A 14,629-nucleotide genomic window follows, 5' to 3' on the forward strand; every position below is an offset into this window, starting at 1 on the left:
TAGTCTTTAAAATAACGTTGAATTGGGTTAGAGGTTTAGCAATAGTTATTAACTGGTACACTGCAAGAAAATCTATAAGCATTCATTGATTTTTGCATACAGATTGGATGATTCATCTTTCCGGGTCTCTTTTATTGAGAGGATCATATCATACAAGTAGCAGCATGGTTTTCATTTGATCTTATTGCACATCATAATTTTAGAAAAATGATGTAATGATTGTAGCCTATTCTGCATTTTGGCTGTTTTGATTCACAGTGAATAAGTCAAATCTGGTACTTTTCAATGCTGAATGTGATCGAAAATAAACGAACTTGGATCAATAGTAACTTTTGACTCTAATAGCTACTGATATGGAAATTATTTGTTGTAGGCAAACGCTTAATAGGTTGAAGAGTCTTAGAAGAAAATATCTTCATACCTTAGGCATTGTATCATCCAAAATTAGGTTTACAAACAAAAACGTCTTTACTATGTTGTATTTTCGAATTCAAGGAACTATAATCCTTGCAATTTTATGACCACGTTCAAAGTCATTTTGTTGGCATTTGGAAAAATGCTGTTTGGAGACCATTTTCAAATTTACGTATTAGCGATACGCATGCATCTCATGGTTTCGCTGTAGCTTTGACCTCCTTCTAAGACTTACATCTTCTTTCTGTATGCATATGCGAGGTTTATTAGAAATAAGTACTTTGGCACTGTAGGCTTGCTGTGATTTTGTTTTTACATTTTTCTCGGTGTTTTGATTAAAGTTCTTTGCTAATAACTGAGCTCATTTTGTACTAATTATATTTTTAGGTATTCACATTAATATGTTCGCTACTCAATATAATTTATTCAGAATTAAACCCTTACTAAAGCATCTACATATTTAAAATAATAGGTAAAAACCTGTGAAACAGTCTGTCAGCAAGAAAATAATGAAATAGATAAAACAAAATAAATAAATAAAAATAATAAAATATAAATACTGAACAAACTTCAAAAAATTTCACTTCATGTGAAAAACCGTGGTATCTAGATACGTCTTCAAGGGCTGTCCGCATTTTACCATCTTCCAGTTTTGAGAGGAACAGGTAAAAACAAAATTTATTATATATTCTCTATAAGATATCTTGTGACAGAGTTCGAAAACCAAACAATTGAACTGATTTCAAAACATTTTATTTTTTAAGAATGCAATGAGCCCCTAATGAGTCATCGATAATCATCTACCCCTTAATCTCTATTTCGGAAAATTTTACGAAATAAAATTTTTGTGTAGCCCTTAGCCTTAACAACTGGGACGAGTTTATTACTTTTCGCTGTCGACGGTTTCATTTCGTTGAAATATAGAAATCAGAATGTAATTTCGTTATTATACATTATTTCCTTTAAATCACTTTTTTATTATCCTTTTGTTATAATAATAAGTTGTTAATCAAGATGGGTTTCATGACTAAATTAATTTTACTAACCAGGCGTTTTCGGTGATACATTTACAATATTAATATAGCTATGTCGAGGAATTTTAATGCCATGCATTTTATCAAAATAAAAGAAAAAGAATTATGACTTCATAAAAAGTATTAATGATAATTCATAAATAAAACTTCATAAAAATTCTTATTGTTTAGCTACGCCTGCAAAATGAAGAATTCCATTTGGCAAAATTGGTGAATTTATCCGCCTGTTAACTTTGTGGACTCTGTCCAAGTTTTATTTTGCAATATTTATCTGTATGTGACAATTACGGATGATGTTTGATGATATGTGGAGGTGTCATGAGATTTCATAGGAAAATGAAATTAACAAAAATCAGTACTTCAGATAATTAGTGATTAGTTTAGAGACAGGCAAACTCAGTCTAGGATTTTTAAAAAAAAATAATGAATAGGGAAGCAAAGATTTTGAAATATTTCTTAAAAATAAACGGTAAACCATTGATCAAATGAATATAGTGCTTCTGGTTTGGGAAATGGTTCCTTGATTGCCGTCTTTGACAATTAGCTGTTGCCAAAGGTGGCTATATTCCGGTGATAATCAACTGGAAAAGAAATAAAATAAATAATCTGTTATCCCTGTCAGAGGCGGGTTATTAAAATTTTTGAAATACGATGAAAAAACCCAATCAATGTGATGAATAGGTTATGTACACATAGATTTTGCAAACAATTTTTTTTTAATTTCCCTCCTTCCACAGGAGGTAGTGTCCTCGTTTGAGGACACCGCTGTCTAGAACAATCTCTGTGTAAGTAAATATTTCGAAATAATTGCTCAAATTTCTTATGATAATAACAGTAATTATGAATATTTTAGGTAAATAAACAATTTTATTTATATTTTAGGTAATTTAAAACATTTAAAATATTAAATATATAATTTAAGACATATTTATTACGAAATTTCGAATATATATAAATAATAAAAAATAGAAACCATTGAAATTTAATATAAAATATCAATTAAGAATAAGAACTATCTAACTAAAATGCTAAATATATATATATTCACAGTTAAATTTAAATTAATAAATTCCAAATTATGAGTTATTCTTAATTCCATACCAAATAATTAAGAATAACTCATTATTTGGTATGGAATCTTTGGAAACATGTAGGAGTGTCTTTTGGTCTATATGTCTATCTGTCTAAAACAATATAAAATTGCTCGGGCTATTCATTAAAAAAAAAAAACCCAATTACCCTTTTCCAACAATTTTTTGAGTTTTAAAAACAATAGTTTTTTTACAGAATTTTTTTTAATTGGTGCTTTTTTTCTTCCACCACTTTCCCTGTAAGGGTTATAATGATTTTCATGTATAATATTAGATTTTGAATTTTCTTTATCTACCGTACTACCAGATTTTTTCATCACCTTTTTTAAAGCCTTTTCGTCATTTAAAATACTTTTTTTTAGTTATTCCAGATTAAATAGTACTTAATGGTAACGTTTCCAGCCTTTTGCATTTTTGCCCTTCTTGTATTACAATTCCTTCTTTTCAAACTTACAAAAGCAGGGTAATATTGCATTAATTTTACGGATTTAATATCTTTTTATAGATATAATTCAAAGAAAAACAGTCAAATCATATCGTATAAAAATAAAGAAGAGTGAAATTACTCTTTTTATACTAGAGAAACAGTAGTCATTTAGAAGTTATGAGAAAGCATGGAAAGTTAGTAATTTAATTTTTTTTCTATTTAGAGCATTATTGCCATTCAATAATATTTTACGGATGGTCCAATTCAGGAAATTTTGCTCATCGGTTATTAACAATATGATATATTGTTTAATAAATATGAAACAGTGGCTATAAATAACAAAGATAGTATGTAATATCGTTTATTTAGTTTATTATAATCTATTAAGTGTAAAACTGCGAATTAAATAACTTGTATGTAATAGGTTTTCAACTAAATTTTTTTCAAACAAGTCTCTACAAAGGATAACATACAAAAAAAAAGATGATAACATACGTAACATTTCATTCAATGTTGTATTCTTAGATATTTATTTTTAATAACATCTGAGAAGCCAATTATGATTTGATGAAATTTTATCTCATATTGCGTTGTCATACAATTTACTTTTTTTGTACTTATTTTTTAATCAGATGATTAAGTTGGTTATGAATAGAAAATTTTTTTTGATTATATTTGAGATACCATTTTTTTCGAAACTTATTGAGAAATATAAACTTTTACTTGTTTCTGAAAAATGGCATATGATCATTCCAGATTGCTACAATATCTGCCCCATAACTAAACTATTTACTCGATAAAAAAGGTTTCATTAGAACGCAATTTTCAAAATTATGTTTAAATATTTATTCTAAATAATAAAAGAACGACAGGAACAGTTAATGCTTCTTACACAATACGCCCAATTATTTAGAATGCAATTTGTGAAAGTTTCAAAATTATGTTTAAATAATAATTCTAAATGAGGGAAAAAATCTGCAGGAACATTTAATGTTTCTTACACAATACACGTAATTATTTATTTCTGATTGACAGGATTCAGTTACTTCAGAACTATTAATGATGACTTTACAGCTGTAGGATTTCAAACAAATTAATGATATTTTATAAAGGTCTGGCATGTTTCATTTCCGTCATTCTTTGTTTCGCAAAAAAAAGAATGTAGATTGATTTAATAGAGGTTTATACCGTTAAATTTATCTTAAAGTAAGAACAAAAATTCGATACTTTATTTTCCAATTATTTATGAATTTCAAATATTAATAAAAGTTTTCACCAAAATAAGAAAAATGATTATAAGAAAAACATTTAATCATTCTTTTTATATTGAGGTTGTGGTGCGATATAACTTTACTCACATGAAGTGAAATCCTTTTTTTGTATTATTATTTAAAAGTTTCAAAACACTAATTTCCAATTGTTAAGAAAAATGAACTTTTCGGACAATTCGTATTTAAGATTTCCATTAAGATGGAAATTGAGTGCGAAGAAAATATATAGAGAAATATAACATAGGTGAATATGTTGCTTGGTGATATGCATAGTGCCCAAAACTAAACAACCCTATTTTAATATTGTCTAAAGACGAAACTATTGTTAGGAAAGTAATACAAGTTTGTCTTGGAAATAACGAAGAAATTGAAATTTGTTTGAGCCTATAAAAATATTGGATCAAAACATCGCTGTCGGGGGCGCTTTTTGTTGAATTAGAGATTTATGATTTTTTTTTTAAATTAAAGTTTACTACCATTTTATCCACAGGTTAATTTAGTACTCATTAAATAACATAATTACTAAAATGAACTGCATAGCAAATGCCATCAAATATAATTCCCAAAATGAACTTTGACAGCAAATGCCATCAAACACATTCGAGCTCTATCGGAATTATCAGTCGAATATAATGAATGTGAGGCAAAATATTCAGTCGTCAGTTCTCAACAGCTTGGTTGGCACCATCAGCTGATTTGAACCCTTGCGACTTCCGACTGTGGGGATATCTAAAAAGATATTGTGTACAAGAGTCCTATTGCAAACTCAGGAGAATCGAAAACACGAATTATGCAACACATTCACAATATCACCGCTGGAACACTGATATCTTGCGGAAGATGTTGTTTTGCACTTTCAATTGCAGAAGAAAATAGTGAGCTTTCTGTTCTTGATGGTTTCATATTTTTTTTTTTTTTGGCTTTTGGTTTAGAAATATTAAAAACCGTTTTCTAGGGACACAATTTTATTATGGTAAATGGACTTTGAACAAAGAGCTCAGCAACAACATGAGATATATTTTACTTAGCATTTTATGACGAGAAAAGCTCCATCTATCGGTAAACTTTGGAATATTCTTTTCTTTCGAAAAAAAATCCTTTTGCTTCTCTTAAATGAAATATCAAGGCATTCTGACCAGTGTTTCTTTTTTTACAGTCGTTTACAGTCAACTGTAATTATAATCAACCCCCCTAACTTTGTATATATATATATATATGGTTCTCCGGAATAAAAGGAAGTAAAGAAAAAAAAATGCCAAGTTCTTTTGATCAGAAAAGATAATAAAAGAGTTCAAGTTAACTGAAGAGGATTTAATATTTGGTTGGTTTGGATCATAGCAGCCACTCTGTTAAGATGGAATCCATAAGGTTTTGCAATGCTTTTTTGGTATTCCATGTTGCCAAACTTTAATTATTGTTTCCTGAAGTTCTCGTTTTATTCTGAGATGATTCTCAGTTATTGTTTTCCTCATTATACTCCATAAATTCTGAATGGGGTTTAACTCTGGCAAATTCTTTGGCTATGAGAGAACATTAATATCATACTTTGCAAACGCAGCCTTAACCTAAAATAACAAATGTTTCGATATATAGATCAGAACTAAACTGAACTGAAATTTAAAATTTATTATAAAGTTTATCTTACTTTTTTCGATTTATGGCTGGGTGCTAGATCTTGCTGAAATATCCATTTCTGCCTTGAGAACATGTTACGTGCACTACTAAGCAATTAATCCTTCATCACACAAACACATTTGTCACCGTACATGGTTCCCTGTTCAAAATGAAGTCGTTTAGTTGACTGATATGACATGCACCCCCACACCATTACGATTTCTGGGTGTTTTGGTGTACGAACCCGTCATTTTGGCTTAATGCTCTCCTTTGTTTTATGCCAAATGTGGCCAAGATTTTCAAACATTAAATAAAAGCGACTTTCGTCGCTAATTTATCTCCATTCCGAAATACTCCAATTTTTGTGCACCTTGCCTTACTCCAATCGTTTTTTCCACATTGCTTCCGTCAGTACTGGATTTTTTCCAGGCATGTGCTTTGTAACCAGCTTCACAGAGCCTCCGGCGAACTGTTCTGGGACTGGCAATGATAGACGTGGACCCATTCCATTTTCTTGCAAGTGTAAGAAAACTTGCAAATCTATTTGTACGGTATAATCGTGTCAATGTAGCATCAGCACGTTTAAAAGATAACCTCAGACGACCACTTCTAGACTTTTTATCTACGGTTCCTTCAGTTTTGAATCTCTTTAGGAGGCGTGAAACAGTCGATACACTGCAGTCGCACCGATGAGCGATCTTAACATTTGAAATGTTTTTTAATGCATTAAAATAACAACATAGAACTTCGCACGAGTCAATTCACACATTAAAAAAAAAGAAATGAACATTTTAAATTGAAAAGCAATGCACAGAGAACGTACTTTGACAGCGTTCGAAAAGAAACAAACGAAATGAAATCTTTCTCAATCGGAAAGTTTTTATAATAAACTACCGGGATAGCACAATTGTTGCAGGCGATTACTTCAGAATGGATGGTACAATAGCTTGAAACGTCTTTACCACATTTATACTAGAAAATATCACTTTAAATGGAAAAAAAATAATACTTTTTTGGAGCTTATTAATGAAAAAAAAAAAAAAAAAAAAAAAAAAAAAAACGTGAAATTTCTCAAACTGGCAATACTTTTGACCAGTAGTGTATTTATAGACAAAGAATTTCCTGAAGTAATTAATTATTGGATTTTATTATTTATCCGGCTTTTGATACAAACAAATCATAAAATGTATTACGAAATATGATCATATTTATTATAGCCTCCATGGAATAATTGCATTTCGATTCGTGTGAAAATTTATGCTCCATTATAGCTATGCATCTTTATTTGTTCCTCATATTATAAAGTATTTGCTGAATCGTATATTTTAATTTTTAACGGGGAAATAATTTTATAACATTGTTCATAATTATTTTTCAACACACATCTGAGAATCGAGAGGCGATATATAGATTTCTTGATTCTATAATTGATTATTTTTCATATGATTTGGAAATGAAACTTTTACATTTCTTCATTTAATTTACTTCATTATTATTATTGCTTCATTCATTCAATAATTATTTCATTATCATTCATTGTATTATTATTTCTTCACTTATTAATTTCTTATATATGTTTAAATGAAGAATGTCTTAATAAAATTTCAATAACAATAATTTAGTTTCAATAATAATTTAATTTTTAAGATGAACAGTTGTATGAAGACACTTTGAATTAAAGGGTTGATTTTTATAATAATTTGATTTTGTTTTTTGACTTGATATCTTTCGTTGATTTTTATAATTACTGCGTTCCTGTTATGCTCAATAAATATACTAATTAAAATAGCAAAAAAAAAAAAAAAAAAAAAGAGAAAGAGAGAGAAAGAGTTTGAAGCACAAAGAGTTTTAAGTGCAGCATATACCAATTTCAACTGGATTAAAATATTTGCATGAGAGCAAATAGCACTGTATTTCATTAAATGAAGTAAATATTAAAATATTATAGTGGATATTAACATATCATTATCCATGATTTTTTGGATTAGATAACATATCCTTACACACACACATACAAAAATTAATACTTAAAAAATCCACGAATTAAACATTTTAATATTCTATAATTTAAAGCAATAAAATATATTACAAAATTCAGCATAAAATTTGTTATGTTGAACATTGGCTCATGTTGTAGATCAGTCAGTTCCGCTGTTTACACAAAAATAAATTGAAGAATTTTCTTGAATTTGCACATATAAAATAGTAAGATGACAATATTATCTTCATGTCGAAAATTCTTGTATCAGTTTCATTTTCCAAAAGTGTAACTCACAGATGTAGAGTATTCTAAAAACAGAAAGAGGGAGAATTATAACTCAAAAGTGTACATTATATTTTAAAGAAGTTTTCAAATTGTAAATAAATAGCATCAAGAACCGGAGGAATAAAATTAAAATTTTAAGTAAATAAATGGAATTGAATGAATTCTTTCACGTAAAAAAAATAAATACAAGCTAGTTTTTGACCCGTTCTTTATCATTCAATATAATTCATATAAAATTTAATTAATTACTTTAAGAATTATAAAATAATTTAAATCAAATTTAATAATAAACTATCAGAATTTTTATAGGCTATTTTCTTGTGAAATTTTTTGTTACTGATTATTACAAATACCTAAACGATTGCCAAACACTTAAATTAATTAATTTGATTCTTGCAACATTTGTTATAATTAACAGTACAATTAAATATGAAATTATTTTTTTTTATTTAAAGCAAATCTTTCATAATGTAAAAAATAAGTTTATAATATAAATTGTGCTTTATGAAATTGCTATTTTAATGAATGCTGAAACAGCACATCTTGACCATATATGGGAAAGGAGCATTTTGTTTTTTTCCAAACAAATAGATGGCAGCACAATCGAATATGTCTTTAAAAACATTATTTTATATTTAAGGCACACCAATTTCTTTTTTCTTGTTGCACTCTTTATATTGTTATAACTAATATGAAACATAAATAATGATAAAAATCAATTTAGCTCAAATAATTATCTTTTCCTTAGTTTAGATATAAAATAAAATTCTATTTTACCTGGTGCATAATAGTCAAAAACTTTAGCTATCCCAGGTTGAGGGTTTTCAACTTCTACAATCTCTTCAACATCGAAAGAAAATTGCTGAAGATTGTTTGATATCTAAAAGAAAAAAAGAAAAAGAAAAGCACATTTTCAATGCATTTAGAAAATTAACTTTTACAAAATACTTCCTATTGTAGGAAATGAGGGAAAAAAGATACAAATATAAAACATATCAGTTTTATTTTCAGATATATACAGCACTACAAGTAAGGTACTCTTGTGTAGATCGCTACCTTTTTCACTATGTCCTGACATTTTGCAGCATGATTTATCAATCAATAATAACATGTAAGCTAATATTCATGTACTTAATAAATAATATAAAAAATGACAAATTTTGCTTTGTAAACATTACTATAAGTTGAGATAAACACAGCAACAAATAATTATTTTCATAATGAAAAGTTAAAAAGCTTGTATAAGTTAAAAATTTGTAGTAATAAATTTTATGTGTGATGTAATGATGCAAGGTAGTAATTATTGTTGACTTCTTGGTAACTTCTTCGTAATATGTTATTTTATTTGTTATTTCTTCAGTGCCAAAGAGAAGATATGCTACATCCTGGACATTATATGATTTTTTCGATCCCATTTACCTACACTGGCTTAAGAAAACTAAATGGCAAGGAAGCATTTTTTTTCCTGCTCTTATCATATTTGACATCTAAAAGTTCCATATTCAGCTGTAGTTTGTTGTTTCAAGGCCCCTTCTAAGACTTATGTTCAGTGCATTTATACCCACGTTGTTCGTATCTGCCACTGTAGTATGCAGCACTTTACAAAGTCTCTAAGAGAAATTTTCAGAAACAAAAATAGCAATTTGATTTTTTAAGATTTGCTGTTATTTCAGAAATGCTAAGAACATCAAATAATATAAAAGCGCTTTTCGAGAAATATCAATAACATTAAAAATCAAAAGCATTAGAAAATTATAATTTTTCTGATATTTTTTATGGAATCTGTTCGTTTGTTAGTTAATTTCAATATAATGCGATTATTAGAAAAAGAAATTCACTTACTTCCGAGAAATAAATATTAACTTGATTATTATCAACATCGGCTCTTAATATCTTGTTGGTTGGATCAAAAGTCAGCTGTAAGAAATAATAATTGGAATTATAACTAAAATGAATAATTTCTGAAAATATCATGTCTAATAAAGCGTGAAATAAATTGTATAAACATCAATTTACTGGTGACTCTGTTTCTTTTTTAAAATTCAAATATAATGTTTTCTGTGGAAAATAAATATTTAATAATCTTAGATGAAAGAATAATATTATTTTTAGGAGGGTCTGAAATGTGAAATTATTGTAAAAATTATTAAGCAAATAAATAATCATGCTTTATAAAGAATTTGTTTTACAAGGCGTGCTCATATGAAAAGGTACGAAACGACACCAAGGGTATAAATGAAGACTTTGTTCAAAGTATACACCATAATCCTGAGCACAATGATCCCATTGATTAACGAGCCGAAAGATTCCTTGTTTCCAGAATTCCTGTGGCCGTGACGAGACCCAATCCTTCACAGCGTCCTTGAGTTAGCCGTCCGAGTTAAAGCGCTTCCCTTTCAGATGTCTTTCCAGGGGACCAAACACATGAAAATTACAGGGTGATATATCCGAGCTGTAGGGCGGATGGTCGAGCTGCTCCCTGGAGACGTGAGGACGCGCGATATCATGGAGCAGAACATTACCCTCCATGAATAGCCCTGTCTTTTGTTCTTGATGGACTTGCACAATTTTCGGAATGTCTCACAGTACACATCGGAGTTAATGGTTATTCTGTGCTCGAGGAATTCAACAAGTGGTGGACCTTGGACGTCGAAAAAGACGGTGAGCAACACCTTGCATGCTGACGCCAAGGCTTTGAACTTTTTAAGGGGAGGTGACGATGTATGCTTCCACTGCATGCTGTCCCGCTTTGTCTCTGGCTCGTAGTGATGACACCGACTCTCATCACCTGTGACGATCCGCTCCAGGAAAGCGGGTTCTTCATGATACCGAAGCAGATGTTGAAGTGCTAGCCCCATATGCTGTTCCTTGTGCTGGTCGGTCAGCTGCTTCGGAACCCACTGCGCCCATACCTTCCGATAACGCAACCTGTCGCGAACAATTGTCCACATTGTTCCAAAGCTGACATACACTTTTACCGCCAACATTCGCAATGTGACACGCCGATCATTTCTCTCTAGGTCGTCCACTTGTCGATGAGATTAGTAGTGATGACTGTGTTTGCCTGGCCTGGTCTCGGATCATCAACCAAATTCTCACCGCCTGCACAAAAACGAGCACTCCATTTTCTTAGGACTTGTCTGACACACAGTCTTCCCCGTATACGGTGACCATCCGGCGATGAATAGCGGCTGGTGTAACATCTTCTGCTGTCAGAAATCGGATAAATCCACGCTGCTCCTCAATCGTCGAATTTTGAAATGTGAACGCTATCCTATCTTCATATGCACTGCCAAGTCAATTGGACGGTGCTCTTTATAAGAGCCTTTGGTCTCTCCTGCGCATGCGGGCGTTCGTGCATGCTCCGATTTACACCGGAGACTCCAATCGCATCCCTAGATGTCTAAGTTGAACTAGATACGTTATTACGATGTTTCGTACCTTTTCATTTGAACACCCCTTGTACGTATATTATAACAAAATATTAATATGAGAAGAATACAAAATTTTACGAATTAAAGCAACGATTATTTTAATCTGATTCAACAATATCTTTCAATAAAGGTTGATATTCTTTTCGATGCAGTGGTTTCAGAATGATCAGCTAGAAAATAGTGCATAATTTATATAACTATGCATTAAATAGAGTCATACATTCAAATGTTTAACAACAGATTGCATTACAATTAAATTTCAGAAATTTAAACTTTAATTTCGATAAATTTACAAAACGATGCATTTTAATCATTGGTTATCTTACAATACCACTTTCTTGTGCTTTTAATGAAACTGTAAGAATTCGTTCAAATTTTCTGTTTTTCTGATACAGGTAGATGTTTGTCACTGAATTTACTTTTTACAAAGAATTCAGATTTTAAAAATAATAAATTACTTCAAATAAAACAAAAACAAAAAAAAAGTTACCTTGTTAAGGCTATCCTTTACGGCAATTGTACCAGAAATCATTTTGATTTGAACAACGCTCATTCCAGATTTCTGCCCCTCTGGTGTATATCTAAAAAATATATGTTGAAATATGTTAAATATGTATTAGTAATGAATTGTTTTCGATTTTTTTATTCACAAGAATTTGATGGAGTTCTGATTAACTGATATTTGAATAAAATTCATATTTTCTTAATAAATTAAATCACTTAATAATTTAATTTTATTGTAACGGGAAAATACACAAAAATGTTTACATATTTATAAAAATTTTTGCTTCAAAATGACATTTGTGTTTTTGAAAGTGATATTCAATAATAAGTAAAAAAGAGAAAACTGGAAATATTTTAATGACAATTATAGTTATAAAAATTTACATAATTTAATTACATTTACAAAAATTGTTTACAAATATTTTTCTTTTTCAAAAACCAATCTAAACAAAAAAATAAATTAATAAATATGAGTTCACGGCTTCTATTTTATAATTCTTAATCCATGCAGAGAAAATATGCTAGGAAATTTACAATCATGATTTTAAGAAAACATTTAGAATAATTAATTCTATTAAGATAAATTTAGAAAAAAAATATTCGCTAATATTTCAGCTGTAATTTAGTAATAAAATTTAAAATATTCACCGTTATATTTTATAGGCTCTAAATATATATTAAATTGAAAAAAACAACAACAATACAATACTTACTATTGCATGGTGAAAGTTTAAATTATACCACATTATATATATTTTTGTTTTAAACTATACAATAAAACATTTCTCATTAACAAAATAGTAAGACATATAACTTACACAATTGGATTAGCATTTAAATTCGATACATCAGTATTAAGTCAGATAAAAAAAATCACGGCATTTTAGTTTTATTTATCTGCAAATAAAATTTTCTAATCACTCTTTATACAAAATCTGCCGTTTAATGTGATTGCTTCGGGACTTAACATTTTTATAACATTAAGTGATATTCTAACATTTATAACATTTTCGGTAACATTTATAACAATAACCGAACAAAGTAAAAACAACCCTATTTTTATTGCACTAAGGGAAATGAAAATATAGCCCTACTTCAGGGTTATCTATAATTTATTTCTATTTTTATTCAACAGTGATTAACATGCTTAATTTTTACTTATAGACAATTATACCCTTGCAATTCTTACTTGCATTGATTTAAAAAATTTGTTGAATGATACTGCGTATTGCACACCACGTTACAAAATATCAAATGTTTTATTCCTTTTGATGTTCATTGGAGGACAATCTTCAATACATTAATCTCCATTAAAATCGTCAAGGTTAGTCACTTTTTCTTGCTCCCAATTTTTAAAAATCAACAAAGAAGAAGCTGTGAAATTTTCAACTGCTTTACCTCATTTTAAAGAGTGCCCCTTAATTTTTAAGAATTTCAGTTTTATATTTAACATTCAAATAAATTCTTTTCAACCCATTTTGATTTTGTTATTCCATCGCATTTGAATTCGGCTATTCGACAAATTTCAATTGCCCATTAAGCTAATCCAGATCACTCTTGCTGAGGCAAAAGAATGTAAATTCTATTCCATGGGGAAAACGGTTTCCAGATATTTCCTTATTATTGGAGCAAGAAATAAAGTAAACGTCGATTGTCAATGTAATAATGTTGAAAATGGAGAATCGATCATTTTCTTCTTCAAAACTATTAACATTAAATGATACCGTAATCACATTAAACAAATATTTTTTGTACATTCGAGTACATCAGCACGGGATCAAAGGAGTTTTATAATATAATATTAAGTTAGTGATAACTTTATTAAGTGAAGTTATCGGCATACTATAAAATATTTTACCTCACAGATCCAGCAATTATTCTTTGTTTGCAATCTGGACTTGTACATTGGCCCGTTACTTGCAGATTGAAGAACTTTTCCTCAGGTGGTGTATGGGTATTATATCGAAGCGATGTCTAAATATGGAGAGAAATTTTTTATTTTATTTAAGGCTATGATGCAGTTAAAGGATTTTTAAATATTGAAATTCATTCAGCAAGTTAAGCTAACATAGGTAAAAAATATTGCACATTACTTTGAATGAAAAAGATCCTTATCATTGCCATAAATACGTTGTAAATGAATTTTTGTGTATAAAATATACATTTATAATTAGCATAACACTTTCAGTTTTATCGACATTTGCACAAAAGGAAACCTGGAAATTTTAAATCCTGGTTTCTTAAATTTATAATGGATCTTTCAAGAGTATATGGTAAAAAAATAAATAAACATAAATTTTGCTTAGCTGGTAATTAGAGAAATTTGTAAGATAAAATGTGACATTATGCAGTATGAATGTCATTGAAGGGAAGATGAAAACATAACATGATAAATCTTTGTGCCATTATTTTTTAATTTTACGTTATGCTAGATTTTTAAATTCATTTAGCTAGTTTAAAAATGCCCCGTAAGTTTTAAGTATGGGAAAACTGAATTTTCCTTATGAGGTTTTAATTCGGTAGATTACTAAATAATGATTCTATAATCAAAGTAACTGAATTGGCAATGAAATG

The 14,629-nt window shown here is 29.2% G+C and overlaps 1 protein-coding gene across 1 annotated transcript in view; it reads right to left on the reverse strand.

Moving 5' to 3' along the window:
• Positions 1–7,886: 7,886 nt before the first annotated feature.
• Positions 7,887–14,629, reverse strand: part of LOC129955308 (murinoglobulin-1-like) — a 64,654-nt gene continuing 57,911 nt past the window's right edge. The window contains exons 30-34 of the mRNA XM_056068213.1: positions 13,914–14,029; positions 12,042–12,132; positions 9,960–10,034; positions 8,895–8,997; positions 7,887–8,140 (exon numbers count right to left, since the gene is read on the reverse strand). Coding sequence (XP_055924188.1) covers positions 8,103–8,140; positions 8,895–8,997; positions 9,960–10,034; positions 12,042–12,132; positions 13,914–14,029 — 423 coding nt within the window. The 3' untranslated portion in view covers positions 7,887–8,102. The remainder of the gene's footprint in view (positions 8,141–8,894; positions 8,998–9,959; positions 10,035–12,041; positions 12,133–13,913; positions 14,030–14,629) is intronic.

The sequence above is a fragment of the Argiope bruennichi genome, chromosome 2 (genome assembly GCF_947563725.1).
Source record: "Argiope bruennichi chromosome 2, qqArgBrue1.1, whole genome shotgun sequence".
Lineage (NCBI taxonomy): Eukaryota > Metazoa > Arthropoda > Arachnida > Araneae > Araneidae > Argiope > Argiope bruennichi.